The sequence below is a fragment of the Pteronotus mesoamericanus genome, unplaced genomic scaffold, assembly GCF_021234165.1.
Source record: "Pteronotus mesoamericanus isolate MK-2021 breed Mesoamerican mustached bat unplaced genomic scaffold, CSHL_Meso_final contig_100, whole genome shotgun sequence".
In the NCBI taxonomy this organism is placed as follows: Eukaryota; Metazoa; Chordata; class Mammalia; order Chiroptera; family Mormoopidae; genus Pteronotus; species Pteronotus mesoamericanus.
This window is the reverse complement of record NW_026554999.1, coordinates 1,209,731-1,231,641: the sequence shown is the minus strand read 5'-3', so window position 1 is coordinate 1,231,641 and position 21,911 is coordinate 1,209,731. Positions and strand designations below refer to the sequence as shown.

The following is a 21,911-nucleotide window of genomic DNA, read 5'->3' as shown; positions in this document are numbered from 1 at the left end:
TTTTCCTCCTCTGTCTCAAAAGGAAAAGAAATCAATGAAAAGGGGAAAAAAAAAAGTTTTCACTGACAGAGGCCTGAGAGGGGAATGAAACAGGTTAGTAAGCCAGGACAGGTGAAATAGGGAAACTAAGACAATAGTTAAACAGCCAAGTAGTTCACAGCCATCTAGCAAAATCCTATCTTCCCTAACCAGGGACACTTAAAATAAAGTTTATACTTCTCCTCTCCAACCAGAAGGTAAATAGCTTAAATCATCCTACCCTGGGAGACAGATAACAGAAATCCAATTAGTGCCATTTGTATCAACCACACCCAAGGACAGATGAAGCCAGGGGAATAAATCTCATTTTGGTGAATCGGCAAAAAGCTAATGAATATTCTACTAAGATCATCCCCTAAGACCTTCCCTAAAACTCTTGTCTGTAGAAAACAGGTAAGAACCCTCAAGACAAAGACCCGACGAGGACTCCCCCTGGAGTGCAGCCATGCCTTTCTTCCCTCTCAGGCAATGCACCATTACTTTTTTCTCCTAAACACTAAGGGTCCCTATGAAAATTGCCACCAGGGGAGCAATGGGCAGTGGCAGCTCATCCCAGGCTTACCCCTGAACCTGTCTCCAAGACCCCCTTTTCTCTGACTTCCCAGTGAGCTAACAGCAGCCTCAGCACGGCTTACTTCTTTCCTAAAACGTTTCTAGGGAGCCAAAGCAGAGCACCGCCTAGACTCTCTCCTGTTGCTTCTTAGACCCGAAGCCCTTCTTTTGCTTCACTGTCCCCAGCTGTAATAAATGTGCTCTCAAAATAAATAAATACATAAATAATAAAATAAGTTAATGAAAAAAATAAATCTCTATTTAGAATTTCAGAACTTATACAGGATATTTTTATTAAAATATAACAAATGCACATTTTAAAATTCAGTATAAATTAACTGTCTTACATAGCTAAATATACCCCAAAAGAGGCTGAATTGTGCTTTAAGGAAGCAAAATCACCTGTTCAACACTCCGTATCTATTCATGTAAATTGGCTCATATTCTTAGAAGTAGATAGGTTATAAATAATAAAAGAATATATGCACAAGTAATTCAAGACACTACAAATGACACTCAAACACATCTTTTTATTATATACTAAATTTAAAAATACAAATCTTATTAAAAATGCTTATGAAACATTGTATACATAAGTACTGTCAAATACTATTAGATTATGACATTATGTACATTTGCTAAGGTTAATTAGTAACAGAACGGAACATAGTACATAACTTTGTGGATAATGAATTTCAGAAGTCAAATATTTTAACATTTGGCAATGGTGAAGTAGTGATCTGCCTGCACAGGATGTCTGAAGAGGTAAAACAGTAAGAAAACGAACGGAATAATGCAGATTTCCTGCCCTAAGTGTTAATAGGTCAATCTCTTCCTCATCCTCTTAAGTCTCAGTATAACAGAAATTAAAGTGCACAAGACCACCAGGAATACATGATTTGGTTTTACCCTAACATATACTACAGCCAATTGTGCTGCCATATCAAGGGCTTCAATTCTTTATACTGTTCCTGAGGTTTTAGGAGTTAATTTTGAATGTGTCTAAGGGAAGAGACCAATACTTTCTAAATTGCACCAAGTGCCCTTAAAGTGTAGAATTTAGAAGTGTAGATAGAATTTCTAATTTGAGAATAAATTTAAGGAAATTATCCCTGTCTATTTTGCCCTAAGAATAAAATTAGAATAAGAACCTACTTTTACCTCTGGAAAATGCTTACTAAAAATCTGTTTCAAAGATCAGAATGTACAGCAAGCACCACAATACTGTCAGTTACTGTCCACCACTTATGCTGCAGCATAAATAGCTCCCCTCTAAAGGTTCACAGGAAATACACATAGAAGTATGTTATTACTTGACACTAATTTTACTAATTAACATTAAGTATACATATTTGTAAAAATAGGTCACCACCGTAACAATGAAGGAAGAGGAGAAAGAAAGCTGCTAGTCTACAAAAGTGCTCCTTTTAACTGTCAAACCCAATAGCTTAATTTTGGGTAAAACAAGATTGTAAAGTAAGGCCATCAGTTCTAAACAAGCTGACAATGCCATCCATATATACATACTCATATATATATATATATATATATATATATGATTAAATTTCAATTTTGATTAAACACTAATGTACTAGTACAAACCATTTATAGGAAATGTATCATGAGGCTTATTTACAAATATATAACGAATGACAAAGATATGGAAAATTTAAAAAAATTGCAGATAAAAGTAGCCATTTAGCAACATAGTTCACTAAACACAGATTTGCATAAAAACCAAGAAAAAAGTTTAGTAAGAAACCCCTCCATATACAATTATCAGTCATTTCACCTAAAAGGCAAATAAATGTAATGATCAAAATTAAACTTTTTCACTGTCTCTTTTAATAACATATCAATACAAGGTCTACTTTGAGTACTACCTACCAATACACAGTCTCTCATGATTCAGTGAGAATATTAAAGTTATTGAATATAATTTTTACTCCCATGGCACATCACACTTGGTAACATTAATAAGGTAGATTTAGGTAACACACACTTAAATCATGATTACGAATGTTTAATTGAATATTTTCCTTTCTGTAGCTGTGAAATGTAAAGCTTAGATTTGCTTCCATCAGGCCTCTTAAACCAAACTTCATCATGGTTAATTGTTGTAATTATGGCACTAAAAAGGATTAAAAAAAAAAGAAATGAATCAATGAATTACAATATGCCTCCTCTACTCATTTCAGAGTACTAGCTATAAAACCAAAATAGCTGGACTACAAGAGTAGATTCAGGTACACAATTGCCTTTTACCAAAATGCTGACAATCAGCTGGCCATGTTATCAAAAATATCACATTCAACATACCTAATAGATAATTTTCTTTTTTTTTTAAGTAGAGTTGGTAAAATTTACTATTAAAACTATTAAATATACAATGTTCCTACTCTAGTCCCACCCCACCCTCCCCCCACCAAAAAAACAAAACAAAAAACAAAGAAACCAAGAGTGGAATTAAAACCACTACTTACATTGTATTACATCTCCAATTCATATCAGTCTTGGCTGTAAAAAATATTTCCAATACCAATCTCTAACTCCCAGTGTCAAGCCTCTATGATACTTGGACAGATTTTTTTGGACACTGTTAATCTCTATATAGAAATTTTTTTAAAAACAGACTTTTGTTTAAACTTCTCCTATGCTTTTTTATCCCTTTTTAAACCACATTATGCTAAGTAGTAGTAAAATGTTTCAAAAACAGTAACATAAAGCTAAGAATCCAGAAGTGTCATAAATAACATAGTAATTAGCCCAATGAGCTTCTATGAGAAAAGTTACCATACACAATGCTCCTAGTATCCTAAAAATTTAAAGACGAACTTACAATCCAATTAAAACCACTGTATTTGGAAAATATTCTATACTAAACACAAACACTTTACTTACCACTGAAACCTAGAGTTCCTTAATGTAAATGGTTACCACTCTGAGAATAATATCTTTAATGACTGCAGTAATTAAAGCAGCAATTAGCATTAATATTTTTCAAAGGTCACACCAGATAAAACTTAGAAGGCTATATAAATAATTATATAAATTTTATTTAAGCCTTAGACAGATCAAGTCTTTTAACAAGCTATTTTTCAGTTTTCAAGTTATGCTCTAATTACTGTTACTCTTAAAGTATTCATGAGTTTTCCATTCCTTTCCCACTCTAATTGATCTATATTCTTCTTATCTAAAATACTGTCACACACCAAAAAATAAACTGAAGGATTGCTACGTCCACACACTGTGGAAGCACACTGTCAAATTCACAATACTCTGATATAAAGACATAATATTACGATCATAACAAGACATCTACTATAAAAATTAACAAATAGGATCTCTTACCTGGCTAAATAATTCCAAGATTTCTGCTTGTGCTAATGCTTGTGTTCATGAACTTAATATGTAACTCTGGTATAGAAATATTAACACTGGTGTACACACATGCTAATCAAATCATATGTCAAGAGAAAAAAAGGATCCACAGGCAACTAATGATACATTAAAAGTATACAATGGAGGCAGCAGATATTTACTGGCAACAATGTTGTAAACACTGAAATGATAAAGGCTTGTTACCTTGTAGGACATTCATCTTTTTTGTCAATACATATCGTTTGTCCACGTATATACCATTCACCATCATAATATAATCTTCCCTCTTCAGATCTAGCACTGTGCAAATGTTTTTCCAGTTTCACAGGTGCTAAAGGGATCAGTTCAAAAACTGTTATATTAATAAAACATTGTCAGAACAAAACATCGCAGAACATTAAGAATTAACACCAATCCATGCAGACATGTGAAAAAACACTAAAAATGTTTCTATGTAACAAACCCAAATCTAATAGAAATAAGAAAATTTAATTTCTTACATTTTTATATAATTCACTAAATTTTTAATGTAAGTACTAAATAAAGTTAAATAATGTATGCTAAATCATCAATTAACTAGACAAGTGCCTGAAGGGGAAAAGGAACATTATCAATTACTAATGCCAATTTTAAGTAGGGGAAACTCTTTAGTATGTAGATTACTTAACCCTGTTCAACAAGTCTCCATAAAGAATATTTCTGAACTCAGACTAAGTGACTTACGTTCTGTTTTTACTCTGTGTGGACCCAGTGTAGCCATCGCCTTAATAAAGAGAAAGAGAAAAGAAAGGTATCACTGTCTAAGTTCATAGACAAAGTATATTTCGGTTGTTAATGTCTAAGACTGTAAAGAATGAGGGGCAGGGAACCCTCCAAAAAAAAACAACTGATTATCTTCTGGAGGGCAGGCCCTTTGCAGGGCCGGCTTCCCCACTAGGTCAGTGTTCTAGGCACCCATCTCTACCAGTGTGCCAGCTGGCACTGCTGTGAGAGTCTGCAAGCAGCTTCAGTGAATTACTTTAAGACTCTTTCAAAGTGTTGACCCATTTTCATGATGCATCATTTACAAGTGCACCTGCCCACACTGTGCTGAGTGTTCAGTAGTGTTTTGGATTTTTTAAAATATTTTATTTATTTAGTTTTAGAGAGATGGGAAGAGAGGGAGAGAAACATCAACGTGCAGTTGCCTCTCACGCAACCCTCACAGGCCTGCAACCCATGCAAGTGAACTGGTGACCTTTGGTTCACAGCCCCGCACTCAATACACTGAGCCACACCAGGGTGTGTTTAGTAGTTTTGCTCCACCCTTACAATGCACCTGATCTTGCCCTGAGCAACTTCATTTTGTTTCCTTGGTGAAAAAAGTCCTCAAAGGGAAACATTTTGCAATGTAGAAGAGGTGAAACACCACCACCAAAAAAGACAGAAGCATTAAAAGACGTCAAAATTGACAAGTTCAAACATTATTTTGAGGAGTGGAAAACCTATATCAGCAGCTGTATTGCATCAGATGGAGAGTACTTTGAAGGTGACTGAAGTTTAAACATGTGAGAATAAATACACAATTTTTTATAAATAAATTCTGGGGCATTTTTGGGTCTACCCATTGTATGTATATATAAAGAATAATGATTTCTCTGAGAGGTATTATTAATACGTGAAATAATCTCTCTCAACTAAAAAGTTTCTAAAAATGGAAAAATTGTTAAGGAAAACAAGTTTCCACTTTCAAACAAGCACAGGAAATCCTATAATTCTTAAATCTTTGATGATAAAATGCAAGACATATAATAAAGATTCGAATTTTCATTTTAATTCATTCAACAAATATTTATTGAGTGCCTTCTGTGAGCCAGGACCAGGCACAGAATGGTTTCATTTTTTTTTTTTTTATGTATTTATTTTAGAGAGAGAGGAAGGGAGACAGAGAGGGAAACATTGATTTGTTGTTCCACTTATTTATACATTCATTGGCTGATTCTTATATGTTGACTGTTGACATACCTCTCTTAATATACTCCTTCAATTCACTGCTATCTGTATTAGCGATAATTGCCTTAGAGAGGCTGTTGCAAATTAAAATATTTAGCCCCGGCCTGTGTGGCTCAGGTGGTTGGGCATCATACTCCAAACCAAAAGGTTGCTGGATCGATTCCTGGTTAGGGCACATGCATGGGTTGCAGGTTTGGTCCCTGGTCAGGGCACATTCAGAAGGCAATGAATCAATGTTTCTCTTGCACATTGATGTTTCTCTCCCTCTCCTTCTCCCTCCCTTCCCTGCAATCTAAAATCAAAAATAAAAATTTTTTAAAAACTAAAAACAAAGTAAAACATATTTATAATACTATTTTAATGTACTAGTAAAATGCCACTGAATCTTACAAAGTAAACCAAAAATATACTTGTACTTCATTACTCTTTAGTCATACCTTCCTAATTGTTGTCCAGTCTTCAAGAATATCAAGATCTTGTAGCATATAAACTATATATGGACGTTGAAAAGTCAAGGTCATTTAGCTGTAACAATTTCACACTTTGAATTGTATTTCCAAACTGCTGTTTTCCAAAGAAGGTAACAATGATTTCTGGACATAATTCCTTGGAATACTGATTTCTAACTTCAAATTATTCTTCAAAAACCTTATCCAGACTTCCGACCAAGATGGAGGGATAGTTAGTTACACTTTGCCTCCTTGTGTAACCAAAAAAAGGACAACAACAAATTTAAAAACAAAAAATAACCAGACTGCCATAAAATTGAACTATATAGAAGTCTGACAACCAAGGAGTTAAAGAAGAAACATTTATCCAGACTGGTAGGAGGGGTGGAGATGGGAAGACGGGGCAGAGAGGATGCGTGGAAAGGCAGCAGCTGGCAGACCAGGTGGTCCCGTATTTTCCTGCAGATAAACTGTGAGCAACTGCTGGGGAGCAAGACACTACACAATCCAGGGTTCCAGTGCGGGAAAAGAAAGTTTCAAACCTCTGGAGATAAAAAATCTGTGGAGGTTGCAGTGGCAAGAAAAACTCCTAGTCTCACAGGAGAGTCCATGGGAGAGACCTATAGGGTCCAAGAACGTACAAAAACCCACCCACCCAGGGATCAGCACTAGAAGGGCCCAATTTGCTTGTGCGTAGCAGGGGAAGTGACTGAAAGCCTCAGAGAGCGAAGCAAGCAAAATTGTTCCCTCTTGGACTCCTTGCGCACATATGGCACAGCAGCAACCAGGGTGCCCCGCCCTGGCAAATACCTAAGGCTCTGCCCCTTCTAATGCAATAGCTGTGTCCAGACAAAGAAATATGGCCCAAATGAAAGAACAGATCAAAGCTCCAAAAATAGAACTAAGCAATGAACAGAGAGCCAACCTAGCAGATGCACAGTTCAAAACACTGGTAATCTGGATGCTCACTGAATTGGTCAAGTATGGTAGCAAAATGGAAGGAAAAGTGAAGGCTATGCAAAGTGAAATAAAGAAAAATATACAGGGAACCAACAGTGAAGGGAAAAAAACTGGGACTCTAATCAACAATTTGGAACAGAAGGGAGAGAGAAACATTCAACCAGAACACAATGAAGAAACAAGAATTCAAAAAAATGAGGAGAGGCTTAGGAGCCTCCAGGACAACTTTAAACGTTCCAAGATACAAATCATAGGGGTGCCAGAAGGAGAAAAGGAAGAGCAGAAAATTGAAAACTCACTTGAAAAAATAATGAGGGAGAACTTCCCCAATCTGGCCAAGGAAATAGACTTCCAGGAGATCCAGAAAGCTCAGAGTCCCAAAGAATTTGGATCCAAGGAAGCACGCACCAAGGCTCATCATAATTACATTACCCAAGATTAAAGATAAGGAGAGCATCTTAAAAGCAGCAAGAGAAAAGCAGAGAGTTACCTACAAAGGAGTTCCCATAAGACTATCAGCTGATTTCTCAAAAGAGGCCTTGCAGGCAAGAAGGTGCTGGCAAGAAGTATTCAAAGTCATGAAAGACAAGGACCTACATCCAAGGTTACTCTATCCAGCAAAGCTACCATTTAGAATGGAAGGGTAGATAAAGTGCTTCCCAGATAAGGTCAAGTTAAAGGAGTCCATCATCATCAAGCCCTTATATGAAATGCTAATGGGGCTTACCTAAGAAAAATAAGAAGATCAAGTACTATGAACAGTAGAATGATAACAAACTCACAACTATCAACAAACAAACCTAAAAAGAAACAAAAACTAAGCAAACTAGAACAAGAACACAATCACAGAAACGGAGATCAGAGGGGAGGGGGAGAAGGGAGAATGGGGGGAAAGGTACAGGGAATAAGTTGCATAAATAGTAGGTACAAAAATAGACAGGGGGAGGTTAAGAATAGTATAGGAAATGGAGAAGTCAAAGTACTTATATGTACGACCCATGAACATGGACTCAGGGATGGGGAATGCTGATGGGAGGCGGGGTGCAGGGTGGAGGAACATAAGGAGAGGAAAAAAATGGGACGACTGTAACAGCATATTCAATAAAATATATATTTTAAAAAAAAACCTTAGTACTTCAGATGTTATTAACCATATTTTAATTCTACAAGGTGGGGCAAAAGTAGGTTTACAGTTGTGAGTATATGAAACACAGTTTATTCTTGTATTATTATTTATTAATTATTGTATTATGTTCCATATGAACAATCTGAACACTACTTCTGCCCACCCTATATATCACTGCCAGACACACCATCGACCTAATCACTCTTTTGAGGTGGGAGAAGGCAGGGGCTAAGGGAAGGTACCATGGAAATGCTAATATTGAATGCACATATTAATTTAAAGAAACTCCACTTTGAGAAACATTAAAAATATTAAAAAACACACAAGAATTAAGCAATCATGCTGTATACTAAACAGCTCTTTCACATTAAAGCCCTAATGAACTATAAAGCCATATTAATTTTTCAAGTTGAGATTGCAACTACATTTCTACTCTTCCCCTGCCCCTCTTAATCTAAATTTTATTCTGCCTTTAATCAGTTTTATAAATCATCTTTTGATTATTACAAGATCTTGCAAATAAAGACAATGTATACTAATAAGTTACAAAGATTTGTATAGTACAAAAATGTACATAAGGCAACAACAACAATAACCCAGAAAATTTGAAAAAGATATCTGAGACAACAACTGGCTTCTTTTTGTCAGGACTGAAAGGATCCTTCCTTTTTTTTCTTGACTGAAGCTCATCATTCCACAGCTCTGGCAAGTAAATAATATTTAAGTATTAGTTGATTTCTGGCAACCAAAGAAGGAAAAAGAGACAATTTCAAGGTAGCAAAATTTCATTGGCATCTATGTATATGTGTATATGTGACTACATAAATTCATGAGCACCTATATATTTATAAATTTTTCTCTGCTTTTACTAGAGTAAAAATCAACTTAGCACTTAATAACTAGTACTTAGTGAATATATGTCAGGCACTTTGTTAACTATACATGACATAAATTGTCTCAGTTAATCTTCAAAGCTACCTCTGAGGTAGATACACTCATTGCTTCAGTTTTACAGAAGAGACCATTTTTTTTTTAAATTTATTTTTTCAAATACATTTGTCTCTGCCTACCCCCCACCACTTTCCCTTGCCCCCTCCCTCCATCCCTCCCTCAACTAGAAGAGACCAATTTAGAAAAGTTAACTAAAGTGACCGTCATGCATGGTCACTCTACTAGCCGGTAATGGAGCAGTGGCACTAAGCTCAACTTGTCTGACTCCGCTAAGTCTATCCTATACCGGAGAAACAGAATTTATAAGAAATAAAATAATACATATGCAATAAGTATAGGATAACCCAGTAAATACTCCATTCAATGGAGAACGCCTTTCCATAATACCCCTTACAAAGCCAATTTCACACTGCACTGATCTAATTAACAAGTGTTTCCTTTATCAGATACACAAATCTGCCTCCCTGTAACTTCTTTTCATTTGTCCTAGTTTGCGTGGTACCAAAGAGAAGAGGGAAAACCTTCCACATGACAATCTTTCAAAACTTAAAGGGAAGAATATATACTACAGCTGTCCTCCACGTCTATTCTTACTGTCTTCCAATAGTATTCTCATATAATATTCTTACTATTCCTGTGGTATAGTATTCTTATTATTACAGTTCCTATCAGACTTTTATCCTGTCTCTTTTCATGTGCTCCATTTTCTACATGTTTCAGAAATGTGAGTTCAAATCAAAGCAACAATTACAATCCTGTCAAATTCTTTATAAGTCTCCCCTTTCTCCCTCTCATTAGAACACTTCATTTACATAACAATTATATTAGGAAACTAAGGTATTATGAGACGCTTTGTAAGCCAAAGGTTCAGTGTCATTTAAATTAAATATCACAATCACATCATTCCCATTACCTGAAGTAATGTCAATGCTGTGTCTGTCCTCTTCAAGCCTTCTTATCTTCTCCTCTAGTTCACTCTGAACTGTATCATATAATAAAAGCTTTTCACTCTAAAAAAAAATAGATTACACATAAATAGAAAGAAAAAATTGGTCTATTTTAACCGGAACTACTAAATAACTTACTCTTAGAGTACTTTAATTAAAAGTGCTTCTGTTTGTTTTTTTACTTCAGCTTCAAAATTTTAAAGATAAAAAAATCAAAATATACAAGAGACAAAACCAGAAAATATAGAAACTAAATATAGATTTAAGTACATGCAATTAAATTGTTTAAGAACATCTAAATTTGTATACAAAAGCCTGGCTGGCGTGGCTCAGTAGACTGAGTGCCGGCCTGTGAACCAAAAGGTAAGTTCACTCCCCGGTCAGGGGAGTGTCCGGTCAGGGCACATGCCTGGGCTGCAGACCAGGTCCCCAGATGGGGGCATTCAAGAAGCAACTAATTGATGTTTCTCTCACACATCACACATCAATATTCCTCTTGTACATTGATGTTTCTCTCCCTCTCTTTCTGTCTCCCTTACCCTCTTTCTGAAAATAAATAAGTAAAATTTTTTTAAAAACATACGTTTGCATTTGATAAAGAGGTTATTTACTTTATAAGAAACTCATAATAAGCTCCACAGTCTTTTTTAAATATAAGCAGTTTCTGACTGTCACCAAAATAGAGAACCTGTCCAATAAAGTATAACATTATAAAATGGACATTTTCTCATTGGAACAGTACTTGGGCATTTATTCCTCACTAGTATCTCAGCACCATATTAAAATGGACTGATAACTTCTGGCCAAGATGGAGGTATAGGTAGATACACTTCGCCTCCTTGCACCACCAAAAGAAAGGCAACAACAAATTTAAAAACAAAAAATAACCAGAACTGCCAGAAAAGCGAACTGTATGAAAGTCCAACAACCAAGGAGCTAAAGAAGAAACATTCATCCAGTCCAGTAGGAGGACAGAGACGGGGAGAAGAGATGGAGAGGACTCACAGTAAGGCGGCGGCTGACAGACCAGGCAGTCCCACAGTTGCAGGTAAAGCAGGAGGAACAGCTGGGAAGTGAGACAGACCGCGAAACTCGGGGTTGTGGTGAGGGAAAAGAAAGCCTCAAAAGCCCTGGAGGGTAAAAACCTGTGAGGATTGTCGCAGCAGGAGAAACTCCCAGTCTCACAAGAGAGTACGTTGGAGAGACCTTAAGCGGTCTTCGAACTTACACAAACCAATCCACCTGGGAATCAGCACTAGAAGGGCCCAATTTGCTTGTGCGTGGGCAGGGGAAGTGACTGAAAGCCAGCAGGGAGCCAAGCAAGCAGCACTGTTCCCTCTCGGACCCCTCCCCGACACACAGCGTCACAGTGCAGTGACCTGGGTTGCCCTGCCCTGGTAAGGCTCTGCCCCTTCTAATGCAATAGCTGTGTCCAGACAAAGAAATATGGCCCAAATGAAAGAACAGATCAAAGCTCCAAAAATAGAACTAAGCAATGAACAGAGAGCCAACCTAGCAGATGCACAGTTCAAAACACTGGTAATCTGGATGCTCACTGAATTGGTCAAGTATGGTAGCAAAATGGAAGGAAAAGTGAAGGCTATGCAAAGTGAAATAAAGAAAAATATACAGGGAACCAACAGTGAAGGGAAAAAAACTGGGACTCTAATCAACAATTTGGAACAGAAGGGAGAGAGAAACATTCAACCAGAACACAATGAAGAAACAAGAATTCAAAAAAATGAGGAGAGGCTTAGGAGCCTCCAGGACAACTTTAAACGTTCCAAGATACAAATCATAGGGGTGCCAGAAGGAGAAAAGGAAGAGCAGAAAATTGAAAACTCACTTGAAAAAATAATGAGGGAGAACTTCCCCAATCTGGCCAAGGAAATAGACTTCCAGGAGATCCAGAAAGCTCAGAGTCCCAAAGAAATTGGACCCAAGGAAGCAAGCACCAAGGCTCATCATAATTACATTACCCAAGATTAAAGATAAGGAGAGCATCTTAAAAGCAGCAAGAGAAAAGCAGAGAGTTACCTACAAAGGAGTTCCCATAAGACTATCAGCTGATTTCTCAAAAGAAGCCTTGCAGGCAAGAAGGTGCTGGCAAGAAGTATTCAAAGTCATGAAAGACAAGGACCTACATCCAAGGTTACTCTATCCAGCAAAGCTACCATTTAGAATGGAAGGGTAGATAAAGTGCTTCCCAGATAAGGTCAAGTTAAAGGAGTCCATCATCATCAAGCCCTTATATGAAATGCTAATGGGGCTTACCTAAGAAAAATAAGATCAAGTACTATGAACAGTAGAATGATAACAAACTCACAACTATCAACAAACAAACCTAAAAAGAAACAAAAACTAAGCAAACTAGAACAAGAACACAATCACAGAAACGGAGATCAGAGGTAAGTGGGAGGGGCGAGAATGGGGAAAAGGTACAGGAATATGAAACATTAATAAAATGTGCATTATGTAATAGTAGAAACAAAATAGGCAGGGAGAGGTTAAGAATAGTATAGGAAGTGGAGAAGCCAAAGAACTTATATATAGGACTCATGGACATGAACTAAGGGGGAGGGAATGATGGGGGAAGGGGCGGTGGAGGGGAATAAAGGAAAGGAAAAAAAGTGGGACAACTGTAATAGCATAATCAATAAAATATATTAAAAAAACACAATACAAATAAAATTAAAATAAAAATGGACTAATATATCACAAAGAAAGATTCAAGTACAAATTTTATAATAATTCAATTATAGTCAAAATCATAAAATTACAGACTAACTATATCCAAATCTTGTAACAAAAGTACAGAAAGACTGAGTGATTTGCTAAGAGAGACAAGGCTGTTGAATGACAAATCATACTAGAACCCAGTTCTAGTCCACTGTTGTTTTATATAGCACCGTACCCCTTATTTTGAAAGCTATAAAATGAACGTAAGTATTTTTTAGATTCATTATATATAAAAAAACTTATGACAGAGTCCTAAGCATGCTCATTTCTAGTAAGGGTATTAGGCTATTGGGCTATAGCTAGATATGACTGTCATGTAGAAGCTCCTGGAATACAGTTAGAGATGATTTCTTGTGGAAGGCACAGGCCACATCCATGCAGACAACATTCCCAGTGTCAACCATAAAGTCCTCTTTTTCAGGTTTGAAATTTAGAGTCTACATAAGCTTGAAGATTCTCCTGAGTGGAAAGGAAAGGATGGCTTTTGTAAATTTGAAGCAAGCCAGGAGCCAGAGAGAAAGCACAGCTGAAGATGACTAAAACTAGACTTCATATGAAAAATGATCTCATGGCATGTTACTCTGTTTGCTTCCTTTTACTTGTTGCCCTGCCTTTAGTAAAGTCTTATGAAATATTCTACCCTTATCTACATTTTGCTACAAGAACTGGGAGAGATTCCGTGTCAGAGAAAAGGGGAGAGCAGACCCCCACCACCATGGAGGTAGTGTGACAGCTATAAATATATCCAGATTCTCCAACCAAAGATAACTCTGAATACAGGACTGGAGTGGTAGGGCTTTTGCTTAAGACTATGAGAGTTGCCCTGGCTGGTGTGGCTCAGTGGATTGAGTGCTGGCCTGCGAAACAAAAGGTTGCCAGTTTGATTACCAGTCAGGGCACATGCCTGGGTTGCAGGCCAGGTCCCCATGTGGGGGCGAGTGAGAGGTAACTGATCGATATATCTCTCACATACTGATGCTCCTCTACCTCTCTTTTTCTCTCCCTTCTCCTCCATCTGAAAATAAATAAAATCTTTCCATAAAAGAAAAAAGACTATGAGAGTTTAACTGGTGTGTTCTCTCCTTTCTATTGCTAAATTTGCCCTCGACCAAGCAGAAACTCTAAAGTAAAACCATTAAACATTTTTTATAATTAAACGAAAAAGTCACAATGGGACTGAAATGTCTGAAGCTCTGGTGACATCTCTAAAGATATTAAAGGTATGTTTTAAAGCATATAGATAGAAATGCCTTGATTCTAGTCTTATTTAACTTATTTCGTTATTCTCCTCTCCCTTATCCCCAACCCACTAAGAGCCTCAGAAGGCTTCCTTAAGGAGGAAAAAAGTCATATAGAGCAGCTGGAAGACACGGGGAAACCCAAACTCAACTGCGTGGGTCCCTACAGAGGCTTCTATATTCAACCAATAAATCAGCCTTTAACAGTACTACTTATAATTACATACTTGGCTTTGAGACCCCACCTTCCCTCCAATCTTCACACCTAGACTGAGTGAACGTGCTCACTGAGCCCTTCCCTAAGCTGACACCTATGCTCTTTCTCATCAGCGAAGCTTCAAGGAGCCCAGGAAAGTGGCTCCAAAGTTCCATTTTGGCACTGATCTCACCGTGGCCTGGGTTCAAAACCAGCTCCCCTTTAGCAGTTCCCTGACTTAGGCCCCTCACAGGTCTCAACTTCCTTCAGGACTCCCCAGTCCTGGGAGATTTTTGAAGGACTAGCGTTATCAGACATTGAAATATATAATAAGGCTATTTTTTTTAAGTATACTGTGCTGGAATAAACAGGTAAGCAGAATAGAATTTAAAAGCTCAGAAACAGAGCTTGGTTAAGGGAAATTTTAGTATATGATAAAGGTGACTTCTCAAATCATCTGAAAATATAATATAAATAACAAGAGAAAAATGAGTTTAACTATATACAGAAAAAGCTCAGTATACTTTGCCTCACATTATACATGAAAATAAATTGACTAAAGAGTTAAATTTACAAAATGAAATCTAAAAGAACTAAATGAAAGATGGTGACTCTTTATTTGATGTTAGGATAAAGACTTTCAAAGCACGAAAATTAGGAAAAGCCATAAAGGAAAAAGACTAATATATTTAATAGCCTAAAAATTAAAATAAAATTTAAAAGCAAAGTAAAAGGCAATAGAAAATTAACATGATAAATGTTCAAAAACCGTAAGATGGCATTAAACAAACATGAAATACTCAGTAAGAAAATCTAACTAGTGCCCATTCCCATTGCCAAAATAGGCCAAAATGAGAGAGAGTGAGGGAGCACAAATGCAAATTAAAATGTGCATTATGTAATATTATTTTTCACTTAGCAAAGTTGTTTAATTGTTTAAAATTCATTTTATTTTATTCCATCACCATTTATCCTCCCTAAACCATCTTCCACATCCACCTACCCCCTTCCCCCGATGCTAATATTTTTTTACTTATTGATTTTAGGGCAAGGGAAGAGAGAGGGAGGAAAAAAATCATCAATTTGTTGTTCCACTTAATTTATGCATTCATTAACTAATTGGTTGTATGTGCCCTGACTGGGGTTCAAACCTGCAACCCTGGCGTATCCAGATGATGCTCTAACCAACTGAGCTACTCAGCTAGGGCAAAGTTGTGTTTTTTTTCCCCCAATTATAATCCACAATGCTGACTCATGCTAGTATATAAACTGATGCAATACTTTGAATTTGGATAGCAATTTAGAAACAAGTATTAAGGGTCTTAATGATTGTATCCTTTGATCTAGTAATTACACTTTGAGATTCCATCCTAAGAAAATAACAACTTCAACCCTGACTGGTGTAGCTCAGTTGGTTGGGTGTCAATCCACAAAGGGAAAGGTCACCAGTTCCATTCCCAGTCAGGGCACAGGCTTGGGTTGCAGTCTGGTCCCTGGACAGGGTGTATATGGGAAGCAACCAATCAATGGATCAATGTTTTTCTGTCACATCAATGTTTCTCTCCCTGTCTTTTATCCCTCCTTCCCCTCTTCTCTCTAAAGATGAATAAATAAAAATATTTCTGAAAGAAAGGAAGAAAGAAAATAACCTCAGCCAAAGTTGTATGTAACAGAGGACACTCACAATGGCAATACTTGCAATGCATAAAATTAGGCACAAAGTAAAATCCAGTAACAGAGTACAGGCTACATAAATTATTAGACATCCATATTATTGCTCTGCGGACACTAAAAATTCAGAATTTGAAAACTAGGGAGGGACTTCTAGGGTAAGATTACAAATGAACCCAATCACAAACTCTTCTGCAAGACCTAATAAACTACAAAAACATACGTATAAAAGAAATCAACAAATACCTGCAGTTATCGAACAAAGGGGAGGGCACAGTCTCATGCCATAATCCCTGAATATGGTAACTAAACTAAGATAGAACCCCAATATCTGTACTACGTACACAAGTGCACTCTTTGTAAAGAAAAATGGGAGGGGGCAATATTTTAAAAAGACTGAGTACTACTTCTAAATCAAAAAAAAAAAAAAAAAAAAAAAAAAAAAAAGGACAGTGGATCTGGATAGGCAGTCCAGGGGAAAATATATATAAAACCTGGAAAGCAGAAGGCCCTCCTTTTCATGTTAGGCTCGCAAGTGAAAATTGAATATATTTTTAAGAGGAATGAATATTTCTAGAATTCAGCAGCTGACAAGCTCTAACTTGATGGAGCAGGATGGAGTGGGAAGACAGGGGACCTGGGGGTAGAAGTACTGCTCCCTGGAGGGAGGACACCAGAAGAAAACGGCACTCAGTCATTATTTGATGCATTCAATCACACAGAAAATAGTGTTAGGAAAGTTTCACAGATCTACTGGAGTCTCTGGAAAAAATTGATAATTACAGAGAAAACTAACAAACAATAAATTAAACCATTATTATTTCCAAGGTTAAAAACAGTTGTACAAAAGAGAACTTTTAGTATAGCTCTTAGCTTAGTGAGCAATATTTACAGTTATGACCAAAACAAAAGTTGTGACACCACAATATTAGAAGAATGGGCTGAAGGAAACTATTATAGAATTCTCAGTTTCCATAACTGAGGAAATTAATAGATAATGTCTAAAACTGATATTATTTAGAAATATAAGGTCAAATTCCAGAAACAGTAGCTAAATGAGTTAAACAGATAATTCCCACTGGGATGAAAAATTTAGACATGAAAGAGGGGACTGCTTTTCATTATAAGCCAGTGCTATACCCCAGAATCAAGAAATAAGGAAAAAAGCTGTGAGGTTTGGCAGAAATAAAAATAGCAAAATTAGACTCTGAAGAACTTCAGATAGTTATGTATTGAATAAAAAAACACAAAGTATTTCCCTGGCTGGTGTGGATTTGTGGATTGAGCGTCAACCTGCAAAACGAGAGGTTGCTGGTTCGACCCCCATCAGGGCACATGCCTGGGCTGCAGGCCAGTTACCTGATTGAGGGCATGGGAGAGGCAACCAAGGGACGTTTTTCTCTGATGTTTCTCTCCCTCTCTTTCTCCCTCCGCTCTAAAAAGAAATAAAATCTTCAAAAAAAATTTAAAAAATAAAATGAAGTATTAAGTGATATGGCAGGTAGAATGAGGACTTAAACATGACTAATTAGAGTTCCAGAAGAGGGAAGTAGAGAAAACAGATGGAGCAATACCAGAAAAGACAACAGCTGAGAAATTTCCATAATTAATGGAAACAAACTGTTAGATTTAGGAAGCACAACAAATTCAAGTCAGGAGAGAAAAATAATTTCTATAGAGACATACAGTAGAGAAAGTACACAAAGGGAAGAGCTTAAAAGTAGCCAGTGAGGAGAAGAAAATGATAGCGGACTTCTAAAGATAGACTGTGGAAAGATCCTAAAAATGTTAAAGAGAAAATAATTGTCATTCTAGAGTATCCTCCTTAACTGTCCTAGATTACTGCAAATAAAGCTATTATTTTTGGACAAATAAAAACTGAGTTTACCACTAACAGACTCACAGTAAAGGAATGTCTAGAATGTTCTTCAATAAGCAAAAAAATGAACCTGAAAGGAATGGCTGCAGCTGAAAAACAGTAAGCAAGAAACTAGTAAAATACAGATAAACCTAAAAGAACTAAATCTACAAAATCAAAATAATGTCTTATTTGAAGGTTGAAAAAGCAAGATGGAACTAAAATACTGCACAACTACAACTATAATTTGGTAGGGGGTAACTGGAGTGAAAGAGTTCTAATGTCCTTATTTCAGGAAGAGGGCAGAGTTATTGACTAATATTTTGATTCTAGTATTATAGGTAGGCATGCTAAAATTTAAAGTAATCATTAAAATACAGAAATAGAAGGTATGAGGGTAATTATTAAAATAATAAAAATGGAGAATATAACTTTATGATGCAATTGTTAAAACTCAGTAAGACACACACACCAGAAAAAAAAAAAAAGGCCAGGAAAGAATAAAAAAGAATAAAGCAGAACAAACAGAAAACACAAAATAGATTGGCATTAAATATCAAAATAAGCACTATAAATATATTTGGACTAAATTTACCAGTTAAAAGAGATTATTAAGAGATTTATTATAGCCCTGGCAGGTAACTCAGTTGGTGAGAGCGTCGTCCCAATACGTCAAGGTTGTGGGTTCGATCCCTGGTCAGGGCACAAAGAAAATAAACCAATGAATGCATAAATAAGTGGAACAAAGAACCAATGTTTCTCTCAATCTCTCTCTCTCTCTAAAATCAATAAAATAAATTTATTATAAATCAAGTCATATGCTGTTTACAAGTAATACACCTAAAATATAAGGCTAGAGAAGTTAGTGGAAACAAAAAGAATGAAAAAACCTTCTATCAAGAAAATGCCAAGCCAAATAAAACCAGGGTAGCTGTTTTAATTATCAGACAAAATAGTCTTTAAAGAAAAATCGTTGTTACAAAGAAAGCAGAGCATTAAAAAAAGAATAAAATGTTGCCCTGGTTGGTGTGGCTCAATGGATTGAGTGCCAGCCCGCAAACCAAAGGGTCACGGGTTCAATTCCTAGTTAAGGCACAACAAGCCTGGGTTGCGGGGCCAGGTCCCCAGTAGGGGGTGCTCAAGAGGCAACCACACATTGATGTTTCTTCCCTCTTTCTCCCTCCCTTCCCTTCTCTAAAAATAATAAATAAAATCTAAAAAAGAAAAAGAAAAACTGATAAAAATACAAGGAGATATGGGAAGTTAACAATCCCATTAATGATAGCATCAAAAAAACCACAAAATACTCAGGAATTAATTAAGGAAAGAATTACACACTGAAAACTTTTGATAAAAGAAATTAAGGAACAAAGAAATGAAAAGATATCCCATGTTCACAGATTGGAAGACTTAAAATTGTTACAATGTCTATAACTACCTAAAGCAATTTACAAATTCAGTGCAATCAAGATCTCCAACAGACATTTGCACTCTCATGTTCATTACAGCACCATTCATAATAGTCAAGATGTGGTAAACAACCTACATGTATACTGAAGGATGAATGGATAAAGAAAATGTGATATATACACACAATGAAACATTATTCAATCTTAAAAAAGGAAAAATTCCTGTCATATGCTACAACGTGGATGAAACTTGAGGGCACTCTGCTAAGTGAAACAAGCCAGTTACATAAGAACAAATATTGCATGATACTCACTTGAGGTATGTAAACAAGTCAAACACACAGAAGCAAAGAGTTGAATGGTGGTTGCTAGAGGCTACAGGGAAGAAGAAATGGGGAGTTGCTTACTCAATGAGTATGAAAGTTCTAGAGATCTGTGGTACGATGGTGTGCTTATAGTTAACAATACTGTATTGCACACTTAAACTGTGTTGAGGGTAGGTCTCATGTTATGTGTTCTTATTACAATTTAAAAAAAAGAAAAAAAAGAACAAAAGAAAAAAGATGAAAGAAATTCCATAGGAGGCAAGCTTCAGCTGGGAGCATGGAATCCTGAGCTTTGGGTCTCAAACTGTACCATCTTTTTTGATCAAAGGAACCCAAGACAGTAGACATGCATTATGGAGCATCTCATCACTGGTACGTCTGTCTCCAAATCTCACAAGATAAATGTATTTATTGTTTAAACAAGAATAGTATGTGAATTTTCTTAGGAAATTAAGAAAAAAAATACCAGTAACAAATCTACCGCCACAGAGAGAAATTCTGATATACCTCCCTTAATAATTGAAAGATGAAGTAGACCAAAAAAAAAAAGAGTAAGGAAACAATTAGTCCACACTTACATATGTAAATAAATTAAAAGTATTATGCAAAATGAGATATCTGCAGAGTTTCAAAGGGCTTCTCCCTTATACACTTACTAATCACAATGAGAAAAAAGTTTACTTAGAGAAACCTTCAAGACACCACTTAAATCAAGTGACCAAAGTGTACATTACTAATAATGGTACATATCAAAATTGTGCACTGCTTGATAGAATTCAATGAGAAAAACATAATATCACTACTGTGATATTCCTACCAAAGACGCAAAACCTGGCTCTAATCATAAAGAAATAGCAGAGCAACTTAAAATTGAGTAACATTCTACAAAATAACTAGCCTAAAATTTTCAAAAATGGCAAGATCACAAAAGTCAAGGAAAAACTGAGGTACTGTTCCACAATGAAGGAGACTAAAAAGACCTAACAACTAAATGCAATGACGAAGACAATATGTGATTCTCAACTGACTCTCTTTGGTATGAAGGGTGCTACTGGGACAAACACTATAACTGAAATGGAGCCTGAGGATTGGATGATGGCAACATATCAATGTTTATTTCCCAATTTTGATTAGTATAGTGTAGTTACATTAAGAGAATGTCCCCTCATTTGTTTGAAGCATATGTTACGGTATTCAGAGGTGGTGGGGCATCATGTTCCGAACTCATTCCCGTGTTCACCAAAAAAGTTCTTTTGTACTTTCTTTTGCAATCTTTCTACAGGACTATAAAAACTATATATGCCATAAAGACAAGGTGTACTAAACACTCATGAAATTGATGACTGCGGTCTTAAATATATACTTCTATGGAAAAGGGAAATATGGGCTATTCCTAACTCATTTTATAAATCTTGAAATCAAATTAAAGGCAGTGTGAGAATTAAAAATCAAATCTCACTTATAAATATAGAAACAAAGCTTCTAAATAAAACATTGGCAAATGAATCTGGTAATGCACAAGAAAAGTAATAATTCCAGGAATTGAAGGGTGGTTTAACATTAGAAAATCCATTAAATAGCCTTGGCTAGTGTGGCTCAGTGGATTAAGCACCAGCCTGCAAACCGAAAGGTCTCCAGTTCGATTCCCTGGTCAGAGCACATGCCTAGGTTGTGGGCCAAGTCCCCCACCAGTTGCGGACATGTGAGAGGCCATCCATGTTTCTCTCCTATATCTCCTACACTGATATTTCTTTTCCTCTCTTGCTTCCTCCCTTCCCCTCTCTCTACAAAATAAATTAAATCTTTTTTATAGATTTAATTTTTAATTTAAAGAAAAATGTCATTTAAAGAAAAAAGAAAATCCATTAATAACATAAGCCACCACATTAATGTATTAAGAGCAAAAAACTATGACTAATTCAATAGATTCAGACAAGGCATTTAATAAAATCTAACAATTATTCACAGTAAAAATTCTTCAAAAACAAGAAATATAAGTGATTTTTTAACTTGATAAAAAGAGTATTTACCAAAACCTAACAGTAAATATACTTATTGAAAAACTATTAGAAGCGTT

The 21,911-nt window shown here is 36.1% G+C and overlaps 1 protein-coding gene across 3 annotated transcripts in view; it reads right to left on the bottom strand.

Annotated features, from left to right (window-relative positions):
- Positions 1-1,125: 1,125 nt before the first annotated feature.
- Positions 1,126-21,911, bottom strand: part of BRMS1L (BRMS1 like transcriptional repressor) — a 38,745-nt gene continuing 17,959 nt past the window's right edge. For 2 of the 3 annotated variants that reach the window (XM_054588196.1, XM_054588351.1), the window contains 6 exons: positions 10,364-10,460; positions 9,118-9,201; positions 6,402-6,466; positions 4,696-4,735; positions 4,177-4,324; positions 1,126-2,722 (listed from right to left, as the gene is read on the bottom strand). In XM_054588196.1, the coding sequence (XP_054444171.1) occupies positions 2,605-2,722; positions 4,177-4,324; positions 4,696-4,735; positions 6,402-6,466; positions 9,118-9,201; positions 10,364-10,460 (552 nt within the window). In that variant the 3' untranslated portion in view covers positions 1,126-2,604. The remainder of the gene's footprint in view (positions 2,723-4,176; positions 4,325-4,695; positions 4,736-6,401; positions 6,467-9,117; positions 9,202-10,363; positions 10,461-21,911) is intronic. The other variant, XM_054588272.1, reaches the window with a different exon arrangement.